This window comes from Pleurodeles waltl, chromosome 12 (genome assembly GCF_031143425.1).
Source record: "Pleurodeles waltl isolate 20211129_DDA chromosome 12, aPleWal1.hap1.20221129, whole genome shotgun sequence".
Lineage (NCBI taxonomy): Eukaryota > Metazoa > Chordata > Amphibia > Caudata > Salamandridae > Pleurodeles > Pleurodeles waltl.
Genome location: NC_090451.1, coordinates 637,226,675 through 637,252,816, shown reverse-complemented (window position 1 = coordinate 637,252,816; position 26,142 = coordinate 637,226,675). Strand labels below are relative to the sequence as shown.

At 48.7% G+C, this 26,142-nt stretch overlaps 1 protein-coding gene across 27 annotated transcripts in view; it reads left to right on the top strand.

Annotated features, from left to right (window-relative positions):
* The window catches only part of UBAP2L (ubiquitin associated protein 2 like), a 756,258-nt gene that overhangs the window by 227,084 nt on the left and 503,032 nt on the right, over positions 1 to 26,142 (top strand). For all 27 annotated transcript variants that reach the window (XR_011200006.1, XR_011200008.1, XR_011200009.1 and 24 more), the window contains 2 exons: positions 2,394 to 2,463; positions 24,900 to 25,101. Coding sequence is in view for 22 of the 27 variants with exons in the window: in XM_069218134.1 (XP_069074235.1) it covers positions 2,394 to 2,463; positions 24,900 to 25,101 (272 nt within the window). In the remaining 5 variants the exon portion in view is untranslated. The remainder of the gene's footprint in view (positions 1 to 2,393; positions 2,464 to 24,899; positions 25,102 to 26,142) is intronic.

Below are 26,142 nucleotides of genomic sequence, written 5' to 3'. Positions count from 1 at the left end.
AAAACTTACCTCCCCCAGGAACTGTGAAAATTGCACTAAGTGTCCACTTTTAAAATAGCTATTTGTGAATAACTTGAAAAGTATACATGCAATTGAAATGATTCAAAGTTCCTAATGTACTTACCTGCAATACCTTTCAAACAAGATATTACATGTTAAATTTGAACCTGTGGTTCTTAAAATAAACTAAGAAAAGATATTTTTCTATAACAAAACCTATTGGCTGGATTTGTCTCTGAGTGTGTGTACCTCATTTATTGTCTATGTGTATGTACAACAAATGCTTAACACTACTCCTTGGATAAGCCTACTGCTCGACCACACTACCACAAAATAGAGCATTAGTATTATCTATTTTTACCACTATTTTACCTCTAAGGGGAACCCTTGGACTCTGTGCATGCTATTCCTTACTTTGAAATAGCACATACAGAGCCAACTTCCTACACTTACCCTCTTTGTTCCAGCACCGCAGGGCACTCCAGCTAGTGGAGTTGCCCGCCCCCTCCGGCCACGGCCCCACTTTTGGCGGCAAGGCCGGAGGAGATAATGAGAATAACAAGGAGGAGCCACTGGCCAGTCAGGACAGCCCCTAAGGTGTCGTGAGCTAAAGTGACTCCAACTTTTAGAAATCCTCCATCTTGCAGATGGAGGATTCCCCCAATAGGGATAGGAATGTGACCCCCTCCCCTTGGGAGGAGGCACAAAGAGGGTGTACCCACCCTCAGGGCTAGTAGCCATTGGCTACTAACCCCCCAGACCTAAACACGCCCTTAAATTTAGTATTTAAGGGCTCCCCTGAACCTAAGAATTTAGATTCCTGCAACTTACAGAAGAAGAGGACTGCTGAGCTGAAAAACCCCTGCAGAAGAAGAAAAGAAGACACCAACTGCTTTGGCCCCAGTCCTACCGGCCTGTCTCCTGCCTTCTAAAGAAACCTGCTCCAGCGACGCTTTCACCAGGACCAGCGACCTCTGAATCCTCAGAGGACTGCCCTGCTTCAAGAGGAACAAGAAACTCCCGAGGACAGCGGCCCTGTTCCAAAAAGACTGCAACTTTGTTTCAGAGGAGCAGATTTAAAGACCCCGGCAATCCCCGCATGAAGCGTGAGACTTGCAACACTGCTCCCGGCGACCCCGACTCGACTGGTGGAGAACCAACACCTCGGGGAGGACCCTCCGGCGACTCCGTGACTGTGAGTAACCAAAGTTGTCCCCCCTGAGCCCCCACAGCGACGCCTGCAGAGGGAATCCCCAGGCTCCCCCTGACCGCGACTGCCTGACTCCCACATCCTGACGCCTGGAAAAGACTCTGCACCCGCAGCCCCCAGGACCTGAAAGATCGGAACTCCAGTGCAGGAGTGACCCCCAGGAGGCCCTCTCCCTTGCCCAGGTGGTGGCTACCCTGAGGAGCCCCCCCTTGCCTTCCTGCATCGCTGAAGAGACCCCTTGGTCTCCTATTGCTTTGTATTGAAAACCCGACTCTTGTTTGCACACTGCACCCAGCCGCCCCCGTGCCGCTGAGGGTGTACTTTCTGTGTGGACTTGTGTGTCTCTCCCCCCCCCCCCCCCCCCCTCCCCCCCCCCCCCCCCCCCCCTTCGTGCCCTACAAAACCCCCCTGGTCTGCCCTCCGAAGACGCAGGTACTTACCTGCTGGCAGACTGGAACCGGGGCACCCCCTTCTCCATTGAAGCCTATGCGTTTTGGGCACCACTTTGACCTCTGCACCTGACCGGCCCTGAGTTGCTGGTGTGGTAACTTTGGGGTTTCCCTGAACCCCCAACGGTGGGCTACTTGGACCCAAACTTGAACCCCGTAGGTGGTTTACTTACCTGCAAAAACTAGCAAACACTTACCTCCCCCAGGAACTGTTGAAAATTGCACTGTCTAGTTTTAAAATAGCTATATGTCATTTAGATGAAAACTGTATATGCTATTTTTCTAATTCAAAGTTCCTAAAGTACCTACCTGAAATACCTTTCATTTGAAGTATTACTTGTAAATCTTGAACCTGTGGTTCTTAAAATAAACTAAGAAAATATATTTTTCTATACAAAAACCTATTGGCCTGGAGTAAGTCTGAGTGTGTGTTCCTCATTTATTGCCTGTGTGTGTACAACAAATGCTTAACACTACCCTCTGATAAGCCTATTGCTCGATAGAGAATTAGAATTATCTCTTTTTGCCACTATCTTACCTCTAAGGGGAACCCTTTTACTCTGTGCATGCTGTTTCTGACTTGGAAATAGTACATAGAGAGCCAACTTCCTACAGCATGTCAATACCTTCAAGTATTACGGTGGTCAGTGATGAATCTTGTTTGGTGTCATTTGTGTTTTTTTTTTTGTTTGTTTTTTTTTGGTGGTGTGTAATTGCTTTATTGCCTCTTTTAGTTCTACAGTGACACAGCAGAACAGCATATCCGCCTCATCCTCTGTCCGGACGTCAACAGCAGGACTTTTGGTAAGTGTGCCATTGTAGTCAAACATAAATACATATTTTTTTAGTGGCATCTCATAGGATTATGGAAAGTAGGTTTTTCCACTTGACACTAACCTGTAATGTAATGTTGGTATAAGAAGTTCGATGGCATCTGTCGCTGTAGATACACATGTTCTGCATAGCTCGCCATCTGGTGTTGGGTCGGAGTGTTACAAGTTGTTTTTCTTCGAAGAAGTCTTTCGAGTCACGGGACCGAGTGACTCCTCCTTTTGTCTCCATTGCGCATGGGCGTCGACTCCATCTTCGATTGTTTTCTTTCCGCCATCGGGTTCGGACGTGTTCCTGTCGCTCCGAGTTTCGGAACGGAAAGTTAGTAGATTTCGGAAGATTTTTGTCGGTATTGTTGCGTTCGGGATCGGCGTAGTTAGATTCAACACCGCATCGAAGATCGACGCGCTCCGGTGCCCTTCGGGGTAGTTTGCGAGCCCCCGTCGGGGCCTGGTCGGCCCGACCGCGTGTCCAACACCGCCGATGGAACGGACCCCGTTCCGTTTTTGTCCCAAATGCCACAACAAATACCCGTATACAGACCAACATTGGGTCTGTAACCTGTGCCTGTCACCTGAGCACAGTGAGGAGACTTGCAAAGCCTGTCGCGCGTTCCGGTCCCGAAAGACACTCCGTGACCGTCGAGCCAGGAGACTTCAGATGGCGTCCACGCCGACAGCGCACCGAGAGTTCGAGGAACAAGAGGAAGAAGAAACCTTTTCGATCCACGAATCTGACTCCGAGGAATTCGACGATCAAAGAACCCTGAGTAAGACGTCAAACAACACATAAGAAAAGTGACAAGGCCCAGGGGACGCCACTGCCACCAGGCCATGGCTTCACCCATAAGTTCGGTGACCGACCATCGGCACCGAAAAAGGCCAAAACAGTGCCGAGATCGTCCGACTCCGGTCGAGACACTGGCATGCAGCCTTCTCGGGATCGAGAAAGTGCTGGAGAGAAGCAACGACACCGAGATAGCGGTGTAGAAACGGCTCGACGCCGAGACAGCGGCACCGACGAAGATCGACGCCGAGAGGTTTCGACTACAAAAAAGAAAAAAGCCACCTCGGAGCCGAAAAAAGATACAGGCAGGGTTTCGGTGCCGAAACAACCCGTAACCGACCCAGGTCCAGGCTCTTATACAGAGGAGCAATCACTGTCCTCTCAGATGCGAAAGCATAGGTTTGAGGAAGAGCTGCAATCCACCGAAGTGGACCATACGCAAAAACGTATTTTCATACAGCAGGGAACAGGAAGAATAAGCACCCTTCCCCCTATTAGGAGAAAAAGGAGACTGGAGTTTCAAACAGACCAGGCGCCACAAACAAAAATGGTGAAAAAGGTGACTCCGCCACCCTCTCCTCCACCTGTACTTAACGTCTCACCAGCGCAAACTCCGTCACATTCCCCGGCTCACACCACCATGAGCCAAGGTGACCAGGATCAAGACGCTTGGGACTTATATGACGCCCCAGTGTCAGACAACAGTCCGGAGGCATATCCAACAAAGCCCTCACCACCTGAAGACAGCACAGCATATTCTCAAGTGGTGGCTAGAGCAGCACAATTCCACAACGTAAACCTCCACTCAGAACAAGTCGAGGATGACTTTTTATTCAACACCCTCTCCTCCACCCACAGCTCCTACCAAAGCCTGCCTATGCTGCCATGTATGCTTCTGCACGCAAAGGAAATCTTCAAGGAGCCGGTCAAAAGTAGGGCAATAACGCCAAGGGTGGACAAGAAATATAAAGCACCTCCTACAGACCCTGTTTTCATCACCACACAGCTGCCCCCAGATTCCGTCGTAGTGGGAGCAGCTCGGAAGAGAGCCAACTCCCACACATCTGGGGACGCACCACCCCCAGATAAAGAGAGCCGCAAGTTCGATGCAGCTGGGAAAAGAGTCGCAGTACAAGCTGCAAACCAGTGGCGCATCGCTAACTCTCAAGCACTACTTGCGCTCTATGACAGAGCCCATTGGGATGAGATGCAACACCTCATCGAGCATCTACCCAAGGAACTTCAAAAAAGGGCAAAGCAGGTGGTTGAGGAAGGACAGAACATATCAAATAACCAGATACGATCTTCTATGGACGCAGCAGACACAGCTGCAAGAACAATTAATACATCTGTGACCATTAGAAGGCACGCATGGCTAAGAACGTCTGGGTTCAAACCAGAGATACAGCAGGCAGTGCTCAATATGCCATTCAACGAAAAACAACTGTTCGGACCAGAAGTGGACACGGCAATCGAAAAACTTAAAAAAGACACTGACACTGCTAAAGCCATGGGCGCACTCTACTCCCCGCAGAGCAGAGGAACCTACAGCACCTTCCGCAAGACACCCTTTAGAGGGGGGTTTCGGGGTCAGGCCACACAAGCCAGCACCTCGCAGGCAACACCGTCCAGCTACCAGGGACAGTACAGGGGAGGCTTTCGGGGCCAATACAGAGGAGGGCAATTCCCTAGGAATAGAGGAAAATTTCAAAGCCCCAAAACCCCTACAACCAAGCAGTGACTCAGATGTCACTCACCCCCTCCACACAACACCAGTGGGGGGAAGAATAGGTCATTATTACAAAGCATGGGAGGAAATAACTACAGACACTTGGGTCTTAGCAATTATCCAACATGGTTATTGCATAGAATTCCTACAATTCCCTCCAAACATACCACCAAAAGCACAGAAATTGTCAAAACAACATTCCAACCTTCTGGAAATAGAAGTTCAAGCACTATTGCAAAAGAATGCAATCGAATTAGTACCAATCACACAAACAAACACAGGAGTCTATTCACTGTACTTCTTAATACCAAAAAAGGACAAAACACTGAGACCAATCCTAGACCTCAGAATACTAAACACCTACATCAAATCAGACCACTTTCACATGGTCACGCTACAAGAGGTGTTACCATTGCTAAAACTACAGGACTACATGACAACCTTGGACCTCAAAGACGCGTATTTCCATATACCAATACATCCATCTCACAGAAAATACCTACGGTTCGTATTCAAAGGAATACATTACCAATTCAAAGTATTGCCTTTTGGTTTAACAACCGCACCAAGAGTCTTTACAAAATGTCTAGCAGTAGTGGCTGCACACATCAGAAGGCAGCAAATACATGCATTCCCGTATCTAGACGATTGGATAATCAAAACCAATTCACTAACAAAGTGCTTACAACACACAAATCAAATCATACAAACCCTCTACAAACTAGGTTTCACTGTCAACTTTGCAAAATCCAACATTTTGCAGTGCAAAGTACAACAATACCTGGGAGCCATAATAGACACAACAAAAGGAGTAGCCACTCCAAGTCCACAAAGAATTCAAAATTTCAACAAGATCATACAACGCATGTATCCAACACAAACAATACAAGCAAAGATATTACAACTCCTAGGCATGATGTCTTCATGCATACCCATTGTCCCGAACGCAAGACTACACATGAGGCCCTTACAACAGTGCCTAGCATCACAGTGGTCACAAGCACAGGGTCACCTTCTAGATCTGGTGTTGATAGACCGCCAAACTTACCTCTCGCTTCTATGGTGGAACAGTATAAATTTAAACAAAGGGCGGCCATTCCAAGACCCAGTGCCACAATACGTAATAACAGATGCTTCCATGACAGGGTGGGGAGCACACCTCGATCAACACAGCATGCAAGGACAATGGAACGTACATCAAACAAAACTGCATATAAATCACCTAGAAATGCTAGCAGTTTTTCACGCATTGCGGGCTTTCCAACCAATTATAACTCACAAATACATTCTTGTCAAAACAGACAACATGACAACTATGTATTATCTAAACAAACAGGGGGGGACACACTCAACGCAGTTGAGTCTTCTAGCACAGAAAATATGGCGATGGGCAATTCACAACCACATTCCCCTAATAGCGCAGTTTATTCCAGGGATCCAGAATCAACTTGCAGACAATCTCTCTCGAGATCACCAACAAGTCCACGAATGGGAAATTCACCCCCAAGTTCTAAACACTTACTTCAGACTCTGGGGAACACCTCAAATAGACTTGTTTGCAACAAGAGAGAACGCAAAATGCCAAAACTTCGCATCCAGATACCCACACAGGCAGTCCCAAGGCAATGCCCTATGGATGAACTGGTCAGGGATATTTGCCTACGCTTTTCCTCCTCTCCCTCTCCTTCCTTATCTGGTAAACAAATTGAGTCAAAACAAACTCAAACTCATTTTAATAGCACCAACTTGGGCAAGGCAACCCTGGTACACAACACTGCTAGACCTATCAGTAGTACCCCACATCAAATTGCCCAACAGGCCGGATCTGTCAACACAACCGACAGATCAGACATCCAGATCCAGCATCGCTGAATCTAGCAATCTGGCTCCTGAAATCCTAGAAATCGGACACTTACAACTTACCTAAGAATGTATGGAAGTCATAAAGCAAGCCAGAAGGCCGTCCACTAGGCACTGCTATGCAAGTAAATGGAAGAGGTTTGTCTGTTACTGCCATCATAATCAGATCCAACCTATACACGCAACTCCAAAGGATGTAGTGGGTTACTTGCTTCACTTACAGAAATCTAGCCTAGCCTTCTCTTCCATTAAAATACACCTTGCGGCAATATCTGCATACCTGCAGACTACCTATTCAACTTCCCTATATAGGATACCAGTCATTAAAGCATTCATGGAAGGGCTTAAAAGAATTATACCACCAAGAACACCACCTGTTCCTTCATGGAACTTAAATGTTGTCTTAACAAGACTCATGGGTCCACCTTTTGAACCCATGCACTCTTGCGAAATACAGTTCCTCACCTGGAAGGTTGCATTTCTCATCGCCATTACATCTCTAAGAAGAGTAAGCGAAATTCAGGCGTTTACAATACAAGAACCTTTTATACAACTACACAAAAATAAAGTTGTCCTAAGGACTAATCCTAAATTTTTACCAAAGGTTATTTCACCGTTCCACCTAAATCAAACAGTGGAACTACCAGTGTTCTTCCCACAGCCAGATTCCGTAGCTGAGAGGGCACTACATACATTAGATGTCAAAAGAGCATTAATGTACTACATTGACAGAACGAAAAACATCAGAAAGACTAAACAACTATTTATTGCATTCCAAAAACCTCATGCAGGAAACCCAATATCAAAACAAGGTATAGCCAGATGGATAGTTAAATGCATCCAAATCTGCTACCTTAAAGCAAAACGACAACTGCCCATTACACCAAGGGCACACTCCACCAGAAAAAAAGGTGCTACCATGGCCTTTCTAGGAAACATCCCAATGCAAGAAATATGTAAGGCAGCCACATGGTCTACGCCACACACGTTCACCAAGCACTACTGTGTAGACGTGCTATCCGCACAGCAAGCCACAGTAGGTCAAGCCGTGTTAAGAACGTTATTTCAAACCACTTCCATTCCTACAGGCTGAACCACCGCTTTTGGGGAGATAACTGCTTACTAGTCTATGCAGAACATGTGTATCTACAGCGACAGATGCCATCGAACTGAAAATGTCACTTACCCAGTGTACATCTGTTCGTGGCATCAGTCGCTGGAGATTCACATGTGCCCACCCACCTCCCCGGGAGCCTGTAGCAATTCGGAAGTTAGCTTCAACTTTGTATATTTGTATATATATTATTTTAGCCTTAAATAGGTACATACTTAGTCACTCCATTGCATGGGCACTATTACTACAACACAACTCCTACCTCACCCTCTGCGGGGAAAACAATCGAAGATGGAGTCGACGCCCATGCGCAATGGAGACAAAAGGAGGAGTCACTCGGTCCCGTGACTCAAAAGACTTCTTCGAAGAAAAACAACTTGTAACACTCCGACCCAACACCAGATGGCGAGCTATGCAGAACATGTGAATCTCCAGCGACTGATGCCACGAACAGATGTACACTGGGTAAGTGACATTTTCATTATTCATTCTTGCCTCTCTCCCCTTGTGATTTGTTCATCAGAAAGATAAACTCACTTTGTTCTCGTCCACCATTTCTGCTTCTTATAATATGGGTATCATGCTTGCTACCCAAAGTTATTATGGAGCCCACTAGCACTGCTAAGTGTATTCTGGCTACAGTAACTTGTTTTTAGTTGACAAGGAGAATCATAAGCAGCTAAAAGCTGAGTTGTTGGCAGTATCTGTCCCTTGCATACTATTGGGTGGCATTTGGTGTTCTTGGCTTCCTTCTTAGATGGTTTTCCTTACTCTCCTTCCTTTTGTCACCCCTAGAGTATAGCTTCCTTACCATCCCGTTGATTGGATGACCCGTATCCTTTCATAATTTACATTCAGGGAATTACTTTTCTTTTTTTCCATTTGTTGGCGCTCCTCACTTTTGTGCTGTTCTACCCATCTGGGCTAGTCTTGTGCTTTTGGTTGCTAAGCCCTGGCTCGGTTGATACTACTTTAGCCCTCGCATTTAAAGAAGCCCATCTTCCCAATAGACCCTGTGGGTCCCACTGACAGTTCCCTTTTCTTGCTCAGCTGCTTGCTGTCTTAAGCCTTCAAGAGAGGGACAACTCTTTTGTCCCTTACACAGCTGTTCCCTTGAGGGCTCCCCTGGCCCAAGAGCTCAACCTGATAAGGCTCTAGCTCCATGGACTCCGTTCCCTCAGGGGATAGAACATCTTCCTGGGAAGGGAGATTCTGTTTCTTTTGCTGTGTTGAAGCTGGTTCCCCAGTCCTTTTTCTTTTGGAAGGTTGGGCCATTATTCCAGACTCCAACACTTCTTTTTCACCCTGAGCCCTGCTCTGTGCCCTAGTCTTGACACATAGCAGTTCAGGGATTCCCAGCATGGCTGCATGGTTCTTGAGCTGTACCTGAGCCCATGCTGAGGACTCCAGATCATTCCCTAGAAGACCTTATACTGGAATTGCAGAGGAGACTACCACCTGTTTCAGGCCAGTGACCCCTCCCCATTCTAAAGTTACCATAGCCATGGGATGGATTTTAATCTGGTTGTCAGCATTAGTGAGTGGATATGTCTGTCCAGCCAGGTACTGTCCCGGGGAAACCAGTTTGAACCCTTGGACTCTGTGCATACTATTCCTTACTTTGAAATAGTGCATACAGAGCCAACTTCCTACAGCAGGCCTTGCATCACTAAGGCAGGGTGCATTATATTACATGCGAGGGCATATCTGCAAGAGCAGATATGCCCCTTCTGTCTTTGTCGATTCCTAGGCATGGTAAGTGCATTTAAATGCATGTGCTGGACACTGGCCAATACAAGTACCCAGCTACTTGGTGGCCTCACTGAAGATAAGAATGTTTGCCTTGAAACATCGTGTATTTAGAAACCCTCACTGATGCCAGTCCTGGATTTATCAATACATGCTCCCCAGAGGGCACCTTGGAGGTGCCCCCAGAAAACCTTCCAGCCTCTGGTGTGCTTGCAGACTAGTTTGAGCCAGCCTTGCACCACCAGACAAGGGCCTGACCCCTAAGGTGAGGGCATTTGCTCTTGGGTGGTCAGCTACAAAGCCTCCTCTGGGAGGGGTGTTGAAGACCGCTGCCTAATAGGATAGCCATAAAATCTTAATTCCAAGGCGGGAGCTTCAAAAAAGCCCACTGCCCTTGGTATTCAGATCTGGCTTCCCTTACAAGGGAGATGCTCACCTCTACCGCCCCCTGCCCAAGGGCCCATTTGGCAACTGGTCAGGCTGGAAATTTAGTATTCAGAAAGGTGTACCCCCCTCGGGTCAGTCCCACCCCTAAGGGGAGTTGCCTGATGTGGACACCACATTTCAGAATCTGCCATCTTGGTGTTGGCAGATTTAGGAATTCTGGGACAGAATTATGACCACTTCCCACTGGAAGTGTTCATATAGGGTGTAGGAAAGTCCCTCTTTTTGGCATGGCTACCCCCACTTGGTGCCTGCCACTGTGCTTAGTCTGTTTTCACTGGGAATCCTGCTATCCAGGACCCCAGGGATTGTGCTCTCTAGTGTAAATTAGGTTCTCTTGGTACACTTTACACCCCACAATTGCCATACTGGTGTACCCCTGTAAGTCCCTAGTATATGGTACTTAGGTACCCAGGGCCTTGGTAAACCAGGGGTGTAAGGAAATGCCTCCTTGGCATGGTTGCCCCCTGACTTTTTGCCTTTGCTGATGCTATGTTTACAATTGAAAGTGTGCTGAGGCCTGCTAACCAGGCCCCAGCACCAGTGTTCTTTCCCTAACCTGTACTTTTGTATCCACAATTGGCAGACCCTGGCATCCAGATAAGTCCCTTGTAACTGGTACTTCTAGTACCAAGGGCCCTGATGCCAAGGAAGGTCTCTAAGGGCTGCAGCATGTCTTATGCCACCCTGGAGACCCCTCACTCAGCACAGACACCCTGCTTGCCAGCTTGTGTGTGCTAGTGAGGACAAAACGAGTAAGTCGACATGGCACTCCCCTCAGGGTGCCATGCCAGCCTCTCACTGCCTATGCAGTATAGGTAAGACACCCCTCTAGCAGGCCTTACAGCCCTAAGGCAGGGTGCACTATACCATAGGTGAGGGTACCAGTGCATGAGCATGGTACCCCTACAGTGTCTAAACAAAACCTTAGACATTGTAAGTGCAGGGTAGCCATAAGAGTATATGGTCTGGGAGTCTGTCAAACACGAACTCCACAGCACCATAATGGCTACACTGAAAACTGGGAAGTTTGGTATCAAACTTCTCAGCACAATAAATGCACACTGATGCCAGTGCACATTTTATTGTAAAATACACCACAGAGGGCACCTTAGAGGTGCCCCCTGAAACTTAACCGACTATCTGTGTAGGCTGACTAGTTTTAGCAGCCTGCCACAAACCGAGACATGTTGCTGGCCCCATGGGGAGAGTGCCTTTGTCACTCTGAGGCCAGTAACAAAGCCTGCACTGGGTGGAGATGCTAACACCTCTCCCAGGCAGGAATTGTCACACCTGGCGGTGAGCCTCAAAGGCTCACCTCCTTTGTGCCAACCCAGCAGGACACTCCAGCTAGTGGAGTTGCCCGCCCCCTCCGGCCAGGCCCCACTTTTGGCGGCAAGGCCGGAGAAAATAATGAGAATAACAAGGAGGAGTCACTGGCCAGTCAGGACAGCCCCTAAGGTGTCCTGAGCTGAGGTGACTCTAACTTTTAGAAATCCTCCATCTTGCAGATGGAGGATTCCCCCAATAGGATTAGGGATGTGACCCCCTCCCCTTGGGAGGAGGCACAAAGAGGGTGTACCCACCCTCAGGGCTAGTAGCCATTGGCTACTAACCCCCCAGACCTAAACACGCCCTTAAATTTAGTATTTAAGGGCTACCCTGAACCCTAGAAAATTAGATTCCTGCAACTACAAGAAGAAGGACTGCCTAGCTGAAAACCCCTGCAGAGGAAGACCAGAAGACGACTACTGCCTTGGCTCCAGAAACTCACCGGCCTGTCTCCTGCCTTCCAAAGATCCTGCTCCAGCGACGCCTTCCAAAGGGACCAGCGACCTCGACATCCTCTGAGGACTGCCCCTGCTTCGAAAAGACAAGAAACTCCCGAGGACAGCGGACCTGCTCCAAGAAAGGCTGCAACTTTGTTTCCAGCAGCTTTAAAGAACCCTGCAAGCTCCCCGCAAAAGGCGTGAGACTTGCAACACTGCACCCGGCGACCCCGACTCGGCTGGTGGCGATCCAACACCTCAGGAGGGACCCCAGGACTACTCTAAGACTGTGAGTACAAAAACCTGTCCCCCCTGAGCCCCCACAGCGCCGCCTGCAGAGGGAATCCCGAGGCTTCCCCTGACCGCGACTCTTTTGAATCCAAAGTCCCGACACCTGGGAGAGACCCTGCACCCGCAGCCCCCAGGACCTGAAGGACCGGACTTTCACTGGAGGAGTGACCCCCAGGAGTCCCTCTCCCTTGCCCAAGTGGAGGTTTCCCCGAGGAACCCCCCCCTTGCCTGCCTGCAGCGCTGAAGAGATCCCTAGATCTCCCATTGACTTCCATTACAAACCCGACGCTTGTTTCTACACTGCACCCGGCCGCCCCCGCGCTGCTGAGGGTGAAATTTCTGTGTGGGCTTGTGTCCCCCCCGGTGCCCTACAAAACCCCCCTGGTCTGCCCTCCGAAGACGCGGGTACTTACCTGCAAGCAGACCGGAACCGGGGCACCCCCCTTCTCTCCATTCTAGCCTATGTGTTTTGGGCACCACTTTGAACTCTGCACCTGACCGGCCCGGAGCTGCTGGTGTGGTGACTTTGGGGTTGCTCTGAACCCCCAACGGTGGGCTACCTTGGACCAAGAACTGAACCCTGTAAGTGTCTTACTTACCTGGTAAAACTAACAAATACTTACCTCCCCTAGGAACTGTGAAAATTGCACTAAGTGTCCACTTTTAAAACAGCTATTTGTGAATAGCTTGAAAAGTATACATGTAATTTTGATGATTTGAAGTTCCTAAAGTACTTACCTGCAATACCTTTCGAATGAGCTATTACATGTAGAATTTGAACCTGTGGTTCTTAAAATAAACTAAGAAAAGATATTTTTCTATATAAAAACCTATTGGCTGGATTTGTCTCTGAGTGTGTGTACCTCATTTATTGTCTATGTGTATGTACAACAAGTGCTTAACACTACTCCTTGGATAAGCCTACTGCTCGACCACACTACCACAAAATAGAGCATTAGTATTATCTATTTTTACCACTATTTTTCCTCTAAGGGGAACCCTTGGACTCTGTGCATGCTATTCCTTACTTTGAAATAGCACATACAGAGCCAACTTCCTACATTGGTGGATCAGCGGTGGGGTACAAGACTTTGCATTTGCTGGACTACTCAGCCAATACCTGATCACACGACAAATTCCAAAATTGTCATTAGAAATTGATTTTTGCAATTTGAAAAGTTTTCTAAATTCTTAAAAGACCTGCTAGGGCCTTGTGTTAGATCCTGTTTAGCATTTCTTTTAGAGTTTAAAAGTTTGTAAAAGTTTGAATTAGATTCTAGAACCAGTTGTAGATTCTTAAAAAGTATTCCAACTTTTAGAAGCAAAATGTCTAGCACAGATGTGAATGTGGTGGAACTCGACACCACACCTTACCTCCATCTACAGATGAGAGAGCTAAGGTCACTCTGTAAACTAAAGAAAATAGCAATGGGCCCCAAACCTACCAAAGTACAGCTCCAGGAGCTTTTGGCAGAGTTTGAAAAGGCCAACCCCTCTGAGGATGGCAACTCAGAGGATGAAGATAGTGACTTGGAGGGAAATTCCCCCCCTCCAGTCCTACTTAGGGAGAGCAGGGCTTCTCAAGCCCTGACTCCACAAATAATAGTCAGAGATGCTAGTTCCCTCACAGGAGGGACCAACAACTCTGAAATCACTGAGGATAACTCCAGTGAAGAGGACATCCAGTTAGCCAGGATGGCCAAAAGATTGGCTTTGGAAAGACAGATCCTAGCCATAGAGAGGGAAAGACAAGAGATGGGCCTAGGACCCATCAATGGTGGCAGCAACATAAATAGGGTCAGAGATTCTCCTGACATGTTGAAAATCCCTAAAGGGATTGTAACTAAATATGAAGATGGTGATGACATCACCAAATGGTTCACAGCTTTTGAGAGGGCTTGTGTAACCAGAAAAGTGAACAGATCTCACTGGGGTGCTCTCCTTTGGGAAATGTTCACAGGAAAGTGTAGGGATAGACTCCTCACACTCTCTGGACAAGATGCAGAATCTTATGACCTCATGAAGGGTACCCTGATTGAGGGCTTTGGATTCTCCACTGAGGAGTACAGGATTAGGTTCAGGGGGGCTCAAAAATCCTCGAGCCAGACCTGGGTTGACTTTGTTGACTACTCAGTGAAAACACTAGATGGTTGGATTCAAGGCAGTGGTGTAAGTAATTATGATGGGCTGTACAATTTATTTGTGAAAGAACACCTGTTAAGTAATTGTTTCAATGATAAACTGCATCAGCATCTGGTAGACCTAGGACCAATTTCTCCCCAAGAATTGGGAAAGAAGGCGGACCATTGGGTCAAGACAAGGGTGTCCAAAACTTCAACAGGGGGTGACCAAAAGAAAGGGGTCACAAAGACTCCCCAGGGGAAGGGTGATGAGACAACCAAAACTAAAAATAGTAAAGAGTCTTCTACAGGCCCCCAAAAACCTGCACAGGAGGGTGGGCCCAGAGCCTCTTCACAGAACAATGGGTACAAGGGTAAAAACTTTGATCCCAAAAAGGCCTGGTGTCATAGCTGTAAACAGCATGGACACCAAACTGGAGACAAGGCCTGTCCCAAGAAAGGTTCCACTCCAAACTCCCATCCAGGTAACACTGGTATGGCTAGTCTCCAAGTGGGATCAACAGTGTGCCCAGAGCAAATCAGGGTCCACACTGAAGCTACTCTAGTTTCTGAGGGTGGGGTGGATTTAGCCACACTAGCTGTCTGGCCGCCTAACATGCAAAAATACAGACAGCAACTCTTAATTAATGGGACTAGAATAGAGGGCCTGAGGGATACAGGTGCCAGTGTCACCATGGTGACAGAGAAACTGGTTTCCCCTGGCCAATACCTGACTGGAAAAACTTACACAGTCACCAACGCTGACAATCAGAGAAAAGTACATCCCATGGCAATGGTTACTTTAGAATGGGGAGGGGTCAATGGCCTGAAACAGGTGGTGGTCTCCTCAAATATCCCAGTGGACTGTCTGCTTGGAAATGACCTGGAGTCCTCAGCATGGGCTGAGGTAGAGCTAAAAACCCATGCAGCAATGCTGGGTATCCCTGAACTGGTGTGTGTGAAAACAAGAGCACAATGCAAGGCACAGGGTGAAAAAGTAGAGCTGGAGTCTGGAAAAATGGCCCAGCCTACCAAGAGAACAGGAAAGTCAGTTGAGAAACCAACTGCAACACAGCAAAAGAAAGGGAACCTCTCTTCTCAGGAAGAAGTTCTGCCCTCTGAGGGAACTGAGCCTTTGGAGCTTGAACCTTATCAGGTTGAGCTCTTAGGCCCAGGGGGACCCTCAAGGGAAGAGCTGTGTAAGGGACAAGAAACCTGTCCCTCTCTTGAAGGCCTTAGGCAGCAAGCTGCTGAAGAGTCCAAAGGCAAGAAAAATGGAACACATAGGGTCTATTGGGAAGATGGGCTCCTGTACACTGAGGCCAGAGACCCCAAACCTGGTGCCACTAGGAGAGTGGTAGTGCCTCAGCTGTTCAGAGAGTTCATCCTAACATTGGCCCATGACATTCCCCTTGCTGGACATTTGGGACAAACCAAGACGTGGGAGAGGTTAGTCAACCACTTCTACTGGCCCAATATGTCCAGCACGGTTAAGGAGTTTTGCCTCTCCTGCCCCACCTGTCAAGCCAGTGGTAAGACAGGTGGGCATCCAAAGGCCCCCCTCATTCCACTTCCAGTGGTGGGGGTGCCCTTTGAAAGAGTGGGTGTGGACATAGTTGGTCCACTGGAACCTCCCACAGCCTCAGGAAATATGTATATCCTGGTAGTAGTGGATCATGCTACCAGGTATCCTGAAGCTATTCCCCTTAGGTCAACTACTGCCCCTGCAGTAGCCAAGGCCCTCATTGGTATCTTTACCAGAGTGGGGTTCCCTAAGGAGGTGGTGTCTGACCGAGGTACCAACTTCATGTCAGCATACCTAAAGCACATGTGGAATGAGTGTGGAGTGACTTATAAATTCACTACACCATACCATCCACAAACTAATGGCTTGGTTGAGAGATTCAACAAGACATTAAAGGGCATGATCATGGGGCTCCCAGAAAAACTCAAAAGGAGATGGGATGTCCTCCTGCCATGTCTGCTTTTCGCTTACAGGGAGGTACCACAGAAGGGAGTAGGGTTCTCACCCTTTGAACTTCTGTTTGGTCATCCTGTAAGGGGACCACTTGCCCTTGTTAAAGAAGGCTGGGAGAGACCTCTCCATGAGCCTAAACAGGACATAGTGGACTATGTACTTGGCCTTCGCTCTAGAATGGCAGAGTACATGGAAAAGGCAACCAAAAACCTTGAGGCCAGCCAACAGCTCCAGAAGTTTTGGTATGACCAAAAGGCTGCACTGGTTGAGTTCCAACCAGGGCAGAAGGTCTGGGTTCTGGAGCCTGTGGCTCCCAGGGCACTCCAGGACAAATGGAGTGGCCCTTACCCAGTACTAGAGAGGAAGAGTCAGGTCACCTACTTGGTGGACCTGGGCACAAGCAGGAGCCCCAAAAGGGTGATCCATGTAAACCGCCTTAAGCTCTTCCACGACAGGGCTGATGTCAATCTGTTGATGGTAACAGATGAGGATCAGGAGGCAGAGAGTGAACCTCTCCCTGATCTTCTGTCATCAGACCCAAAAGATGGTACAGTAGATGGAGTGATCTACTCAGACACCCTCTCTGGCCAACAGCAAGCTGATTGTAGGAGAGTCCTACAACAGTTTCCTGAACTCTTCTCCTTAACCCCTGGTCAGACACACCTGTGTACCCATGATGTGGACACAGGAGACAGCATGCCTGTCAAGAACAAAATCTTTAGACAATCTGACCATGTTAAAGAAAGCATCAAGGTGGAAGTCCACAAGATGCTGGAATTGGGAGTCATTGAGCGCTCTGACAGCCCCTGGGCTAGCCCAGTGGTCTTAGTCCCCAAACCTCACACCAAAGATGGAAAGAAAGAGATGAGGTTTTGTGTGGACTACAGAGGGCTCAATTCTGTCACCAAGACAGATGCCCATCCAATTCCAAGAGCTGATGAGCTCATTGATAAATTAGGTGCTGCCAAATTTCTAAGTACCTTTGACTTGACAGCAGGGTACTGGCAAATAAAAATGGCACCTGGAGCAAAAGAAAAGACAGCATTCTCCACACCTGATGGGCATTATCAGTTTACTGTTATGCCCTTTGGTTTAAAGAATGCCCCTGCCACCTTCCAAAGGTTGGTGAATCAAGTCCTTGCTGGCTTGGAGTCCTTTAGCACAGCTTATCTTGATGATATTGCTGTCTTTAGCTCCACCTGGCAGGATCACCTGGTCCACCTGAGGAAGGTTTTGAAGGCTCTGCAATCTGCAGGCCTCTCTATCAAGGCATCCAAATGCCAGATAGGGCAGGGAACTGTGGTTTACTTGGGACACCTTGTAGGTGGAGGCCAAGTTCAGCCACTCCAACCCAAGATCCAGACTATTCTGGACTGGGTAGCTCCAAAAACCCAGACTCAAGTCAGGGCATTCCTTGGCTTGACTGGGTATTACAGGAGGTTTGTGAAGGGATATGGATCCATTGTGACAGCCCTCACTGAACTCACCTCCAAGAAAATGCCCAAGAAAGTAAACTGGACTGTGGAATGCCAACAGGCCTTTGACACCCTGAAACAGGCAATGTGCTCAGCACCAGTTCTAAAAGCTCCAGATTATTCTAGGCAGTTCATTGTGCAGACTGATGCCTCTGAACATGGGATAGGGGCAGTTTTGTCCCAAACAAATGATGATGGCCTTGACCAGCCTGTTGCTTTCATTAGCAGGAGGTTACTCCCCAGGGAGCAGCGTTGGAGTGCCATTGAGAGGGAGGCCTTTGCTGTGGTTTGGTCCCTGAAGAAGCTGAGACCATACCTCTTTGGGACTCACTTCCTAGTTCAAACTGACCACAGACCTCTCAAATGGCTGATGCAAATGAAAGGTGAAAATCCTAAACTGTTGAGGTGGTCCATCTCCCTACAGGGAATGGACTTTATAGTGGAACACAGACCTGGGACTGCCCATGCCAATGCAGATGGCCTTTCCAGGTTCTTCCACTTAGAAAATGAAGACTCTCTTGGGAAAGGTTAGTCTCATCCTCTTTCGTTTGGGGGGGGGTTGTGTAAGGAAATGCCTCCTTGGCATGGTTGCCCCCTGACTTTTTGCCTTTGCTGATGCTATGTTTACAATTGAAAGTGTGCTGAGGCCTGCTAACCAGGCCCCAGCACCAGTGTTCTTTCCCTAACCTGTACTTTTGTATCCACAATTGGCAGACCCTGGCATCCAGATAAGTCCCTTGTAACTGGTACTTCTAGTACCAAGGGCCCTGATGCCAAGGAAGGTCTCTAAGGGCTGCAGCATGTCTTATGCCACCCTGGAGACCCCTCACTCAGCACAGACACCCTGCTTGCCAGCTTGTGTGTGCTAGTGAGGACAAAACGAGTAAGTCGACATGGCACTCCCCTCAGGGTGCCATGCCAGCCTCTCACTGCCTATGCAGTATAGGTAAGACACCCCTCTAGCAGGCCTTACAGCCCTAAGGCAGGGTGCACTATACCATAGGTGAGGGTACCAGTGCATGAGCATGGTACCCCTACAGTGTCTAAACAAAACCTTAGACATTGTAAGTGCAGGGTAGCCATAAGAGTATATGGTCTGGGAGTCTGTCAAACACGAACTCCACAGCACCATAATGGCTACACTGAAAACTGGGAAGTTTGGTATCAAACTTCTCAGCACAATAAATGCACACTGATGCCAGTGCACATTTTATTGTAAAATACACCACAGAGGGCACCTTAGAGGTGCCCCCTGAAACTTAACCGACTATCTGTGTAGGCTGACTAGTTTTAGCAGCCTGCCACAAACCGAGACATGTTGCTGGCCCCATGGGGAGAGTGCCTTTGTCACTCTGAGGCCAGTAACAAAGCCTGCACTGGGTGGAGATGCTAACACCTCTCCCAGGCAGGAATTGTCACACCTGGCGGTGAGCCTCAAAGGCTCACCTCCTTTGTGCCAACCCAGCAGGACACTCCAGCTAGTGGAGTTGCCCGCCCCCTCCGGCCAGGCCCCACTTTTGGCGGCAAGGCCGGAGAAAATAATGAGAATAACAAGGAGGAGTCACTGGCCAGTCAGGACAGCCCCTAAGGTGTCCTGAGCTGAGGTGACTCTAACTTTTAGAAATCCTCCATCTTGCAGATGGAGGATTCCCCCAATAGGATTAGGGATGTGACCCCCTCCCCTTGGGAGGAGGCACAAAGAGGGTGTACCCACCCTCAGGGCTAGTAGCCATTGGCTACTAACCCCCCAGACCTAAACACGCCCTTAAATTTAGTATTTAAGGGCTACCCTGAACCCTAGAAAATTAGATTCCTGCAACTACAAGAAGAAGGACTGCCTAGCTGAAAACCCCTGCAGAGGAAGACCAGAAGACGACTACTGCCTTGGCTCCAGAAACTCACCGGCCTGTCTCCTGCCTTCCAAAGATCCTGCTCCAGCGACGCCTTCCAAAGGGACCAGCGACCTCGACATCCTCTGAGGACTGCCCCTGCTTCGAAAAGACAAGAAACTCCCGAGGACAGCGGACCTGCTCCAAGAAAGGCTGCAACTTTGTTTCCAGCAGCTTTAAAGAACCCTGCAAGCTCCCCGCAAAAGGCGTGAGACTTGCAACACTGCACCCGGCGACCCCGACTCGGCTGGTGGCGATCCAACACCTCAGGAGGGACCCCAGGACTACTCTAAGACTGTGAGTACAAAAACCTGTCCCCCCTGAGCCCCCACAGCGCCGCCTGCAGAGGGAATCCCGAGGCTTCCCCTGACCGCGACTCTTTTGAATCCAAAGTCCCGACACCTGGGAGAGACCCTGCACCCGCAGCCCCCAGGACCTGAAGGACCGGACTTTCACTGGAGGAGTGACCCCCAGGAGTCCCTCTCCCTTGCCCAAGTGGAGGTTTCCCCGAGGAACCCCCCCCTTGCCTGCCTGCAGCGCTGAAGAGATCCCTAGATCTCCCATTGACTTCCATTACAAACCCGACGCTTGTTTCTACACTGCACCCGGCCGCCCCCGCGCTGCTGAGGGTGAAATTTCTGTGGGGGCTTGTGTCCCCCCCGGTGCCCTACAAAACCCCCCTGGTCTGCCCTCCGAAGACGCGGGTACTTACCTGCAAGCAGACCGGAACCGGGGCACCCCCCTTCTCTCCATTCTAGCCTATGTGTTTTGGGCACCACTTTGAACTCTGCACCTGACCGGCCCGGAGCTGCTGGTGTGGTGACTTTGGGGTTGCTCTGAACCCCCAACGGTGGGCTACCTTGGACCAAGAACTGAACCCTGTAAGTGTCTTACTTACCTGGTAAAACTAACAAATACTTACCTCCCCTAGGAACTGTGAAAATTGCACTAAGTGTCCACTTTTAAAACAGCTATTTGTGAATAACTTGAAAAGTATACATGCAATTTTGATGATTTGAAGTTCCTAAAGTACTTACCTGCAATACCTTTCGAATGAGCTATTACATGTAGAATTTGAACCTGTGGTTCTTAAAATAAACTAAGAAAAGATATTTTTCTATATAAAAACCTATTGGCTGGATTTGTCTCTGAGTGTGTGTACCTCATTTATTGTCTATGTGTATGTACAACAAGTGCTTAACACTACTCCTTGGATAAGCCTACTGCTCGACCACACTACCACAAAATAGAGCATTAGTATTATCTATTTTTACCACTATTTTACCTCTAAGGGGAACCCTTGGACTCTGTGCATGCTATTCCTTACTTTGAAATAGCACATACAGAGCCAACTTCCTACAAGGGGTCTCTATGGGCTGCAGCATGTATTGTGCCACCCATGGGAGCCCATGCAAACTGTCTGCAGGCCTGCCATTTGCAGCCTGCATGAAAAGGTGCATGCACCCTTTCACTGCTGGTCACTACACCAGGTCACTGTCCCCTCCATGGTAGGCCCTTCCAATCCTAAGGGAAGGATTTGTCTGACTCTTAGTGCTAGGCTGACCAGTTTGGCGAGAGGGCCTTTGTAACTCTGTGGCCAGGAACAAAGCCTGTACTGGGTGGAGGTGCTTCTCACCTCCCCCTGCAGGAACTGTAACACCTGGTGGTGAGCCTCAAAGACTCATGCCTTTTTGTTACAGCACCTCAGGGCATCCCAGCTAGTGGAGATGCCACCCCCTTACGACCACTGCCCCACTTTTGGCGGCAAGGCTGGAGGAGATAATGAGAAAAACCAGGAGGAGTCACCTCCCATTCAGGGCAGCCCCTAAGGTGTCCAGAGCTGAGGTGACCCCTGCCTTTAGAAATCCGCCATTGGCTGCTGCCCTCCTGACCTAAACACACCCGTAAATTCAGTATTTAGGTGCACCCCAGAACCCAGGAAATAAGATTCCTGCAACCTGAAACAAGATGAACTGCTGACCCGAAAGCACTGCAGAGATGACGGAGACAACTGCTTTGGCCCCAGCCCTACTAGTCTGTCTCCTGACTCAAAGAAAATTGCACAGCGACACATCCGTCAGGGACCAGTGACCTCTGGGGCCTCACAGGACTGCCCTGAAACTCGAAGGATCAAGAAACTCCAGAGAACAACAGCAGACAACAACCCACAGCAACATCTTTGCAAGAAAGAAGCAACTTTTAAAGAACTCACACTTCCCGCCGGAAGCGTGAGACTGCACCATCTGTACCCGATGCCCCCGGCTCGAGCTCCAGAGAATCAATACTACAGGGAGGACTCCCAGGCGACTGCGACTCCGGGAGTAGCCCAAGATGACCCCCCTGGACCCTCACAGCGATGCCTGCAGAGAGAATCCAGAGGCTCCCCCTGACCGTGACTGCCTGTAACAAGAGACCTGATGCCTGGACCAACCACGGCACCTGCAGCCCGCAGGACAAGAAGGGACCAAACTTCAGTGCAGGAGAGACCCCCCCCCCCCCCCCCCCCCCCAGGTGACCCTCTGCCTAGCCGGTGGCTGGCCCGAGAATCCCCCCCTGTGCCCAGCCTGCACTGCTAGTGACCCCCGGGTCCCTCCATTGTTTCCTATACAAAACCCGATGCCTGCTTTGCGCACTGCACCTGGCCGCCCCTGAGGGTGTGTTTTGTGTGCCTACTTGTGCAGTCCCCCCCCCCCCCCCCCCCCCCCCCCCCCCCCCCCCCCGAAAAGCTCTCTACAAAAAAACCCTGGTCTGCCCCCGAGGACTCTGGTACTTACCTGCTGGAAGACTGGAACCAATGCACCCCTGTTCTCCATAGGCAGGCAGATTTATTGTGCTGAGAAGTTTGAGATTTCAGTGTAGCCATTGTGGAACTGTGGAGTTTGTAATTGGCAGACTCCCAGACCATATACTCTTTATGGCTACCCTGCACTTAAGATGTTGAAAGTTTTGCTTAGACACTGTGGAGCATATTGCTCATGCAACAATGCCCTCCCCTGTGGTATAGTGCACCCTGCCTTAGGGCTGTAAGGCCTGTTAGAGGGGTGACTTACCTATGTCACAGGCAGTGGTATGTCTCCCCACCAGCACACACAAGCTGTGAGGCAGTGTGCATGTGCTGAGTGAGGGATCCCGAAGGTGGCATAATACATGCTGCAGCCCTTAGAGACCTTCCCTGACCACAGGTCCCTTGGTACTAGGGGTACCATTTACAAGGGACTTAGCTGCGTACCAGGGCTCTGCCAATTGTGGAAGCAATGGGTCTGCTGGCAAGGATCCTGAATTCCACAAACTCCAACCATTGCTTTCTGTGTTAGCACATGGGACAACTGGGTGGGTAACTGACTTAGTCCTGGTTGCTGGGGTCACCTACTGTACTTACCTCTGGTGTTTCTCACTGGCCCCAGCCCCTTGCTAACTGCCACACTTACCTTGGTTGGAGTTCCTTTATGTTTGCAACATTTGTGTGGCTCTTTCTTCTTTCAGCTGATGTCACAACCTTGTGGAACAGGCTTTTGTTCTGGACCTTCTGAGAGCAGAAAGTTCTAACCCTAGGGGTCCAGAACAGTATCTCGGATGGCAGGCTGGCAGAAACTGGTCAGCGAGCACACCGGGGGCTGATAGAATTTAATGAGGCACCTCTGAGGTGCCCTCTGGGTGCATGTATTAGTAAATCTAATGCTGACATCAGTGTGGGTTCACCAGTATGAGATATTTGATACCAGACATTCCTAGCTTTAGTGAAGCTGTCCTGTAGCTGGTGGACCCATAGTGATGAGTGTCCATCACATATACTTAAAATGGTTTCCCAGTTCAATCAGTATTTCTAAGAGTCGATGAGATTGGAGCATATCTGCTCGTGCAAATATGCCCTTCCATGTAACATAATTCTCCCTGCCTTAGGGCTATAAGGCCTGCTAGAGGGGTGACTTGCATATACTTCATGCAGTGATAGGAGACATGGCACACAGGCTCTGTGCCACAACATATTTTCACTTGTGTCTGCACCAAGACATGCAGCCTGCCATGGCAGCCTCTCGTGCTTGAGGGGTCCCTTAGGGTGGCAGAATTCGTGCTGCTGCCCTTAGGGGGACTGTTTAGTACACCAGGCCCTAGTTATCTTGGGTACCATTTACTAGGGACTTACAGTGGGTGCTTAAGGTTTTGTCAATTAGTAGAAACAACTGTGCAAGAAATCTGGCACTGGACACCTGGTTAGCAGGAACTCTGTGCACTTTTAGTCAAAATCAAATACGAGGCAAAAGGTGTGGGGTTACTATGTCAAATCGAGGAACTTTCCTACAGGTGCGGGTGCCTATTTAATCTGGGATGCGTGCCTGAGGTCCTTTCTCTCCATTCTTCATTGAGGGTCACCCGGGTGGACTTGAAGCAGACTCAAGGCTTAACTGTGGCAGAAAGGGCAAGGGATTACAGAGCATTGAATGTAGGGCACAGTGCTCATGAGTATAAGGGTACTAAATGCAGGGGGCAGAGTCTGTGGGTATATTAAGAAGGGCACAGGCTCAGTGAAAAAGGAAGGAAATTATGGTGAAAGCATTGCTTGTAAGCTGTAAATTTGCTAAATTAACTGTGGTCCTCAATTATTTCATGAATATATTCTAATGAACTGAGGTTGTGGGATCTTAGAGCCAGTCCAGGTGTGGGGTGCTATTGATGGGCCCAGCAGGTGTTGTGCTATACCTAAACCTTCTGCAACATGTCTTTATAGGTTTCTTTCCAGGGCAGTTTGACATTAGGCAAGTAGTTTATCTGCTGCCACCTACCTTGCTAATATGCTGCATGATGCTACTACCTTCCTCATTTTCTCATGCTCACTTGCCGTCAATTTTTTTAAAAATTTGAGGGTGCGCAAGAACCATCACTTGAATACATTAAACCTGCGTTCATGGGTACTGTTAGTACTTAGGGCTTTTGCAATCATCAGTACTTTACTGATGATAACTCTGCCATATTTCAGAAAATATTAAGGTTGGCTACTTTTTCAATTTAAAGGGCACTGGCCATGGTGTGTGTAAGGTTGGATTTTGGGGTAGAAATGGATGTACCAAGTTAACAGACAAATGTATTTACAATATTTCGTTCTAAACTGATTAAACAAATTGGGGTACCAATATCTCAATAGTGGCGTAACTTGTATGGAGTTAAAGTAAATTAAGTTAACTTCATTCATTTCCTTTTGCTATTCAGCACACTGCAGTGGAGAGTGACGTAGGTCTCCATTCTCCTGCAAATACTTTCTCCACTGCATCCAGCACAGTCCCAGTACCTGTCCCTCCTCCAGCATCCAGCGTGTCTGTCAGTCTCAGCAGTGTCAGTAGCATGGGTCTCGGACTGAACAGTAATTCCACAGTGACGGCCTCTGCTCGTAGTACAGGAGCAACAACTTCAGGTAAGTGCCTCTGGAATGTAAAGATTACACTAGGGTGTCCTAATCTTGCAATTGTGGTCTGTGTCCCCAATTCCGAAAAATCTAATTCTGGTACTTCTGAAGAACACAATGGGCATTGGCATTCCGATGCTGTCAGCTAATCCTAAAAATTGTGCAGTGTCTGCTAGTGTTGATGCGAATGTTTGGTTCCTAGTTCTTGAAAATGTTTGTCATGTTCCTAGACTTCTGATCAAGATTTAACATAACACTTACCAATGATTTTGTGTGTATATTTTCCAGTACCATTCGCCATGGTCTCTCAAGTTGAGTAAATCTGATGGACTTCTAGCTGCATATCCCTTTCTTTAGAATTATCACAAGTGTCAGACTGGATCCGAAATTTTTTCTTGAGCAGTACCCCTGCATGGTGGGAGGTGGCATCTGTATGAAGCTGACTCTGCTCATTATCTGATTTTTGGCATATCATATTGTAAGGAAATGCCTCCTTGGCATGGTTACCCCCTGACATTTTGCCTTTGCTGATGCTAAGTTTTGATTTGAAAGTGTGCTGAGGCCTGCTAACCAGGCCCCGGCACCAGTGTTCTTTCCCTAACCTGTACTTTTGATTCCACAATTGGCACACCCTGGCATTCAGGTAAGTCCCTTGTAACTGGTACCTCTGGTACCAAGGGCCCTGATGCCAGGGAAGGTCTCTAAGGGCTGCAGCATATCTTATGCCACCCTGGGGACCCCTCACTCAGCACAAACACACTGCTTGCCAGCTTGTGTGTGCTGGTGGGGAGAAAATGACTAAGTCGACATGGCACTCCCCTCAGGGTGCCATGCCAACCTCACACTGCCTACAGGTAGAGATAATTCACCCCTCTAGCAGGCCTTACAGCCCTAAGGCAGGGTGACTATACCATAGGTGGGGGCATAAGTGCATGAGTACTATGCCCCTACAGTGTCTAAGCAAAACCTTAGACATTGTAAGTGCAGGGTAGCCATAAGAGTATATGGTCTGGGAGTCTGTCAAACACGAACTCCACAGCACCATAATGG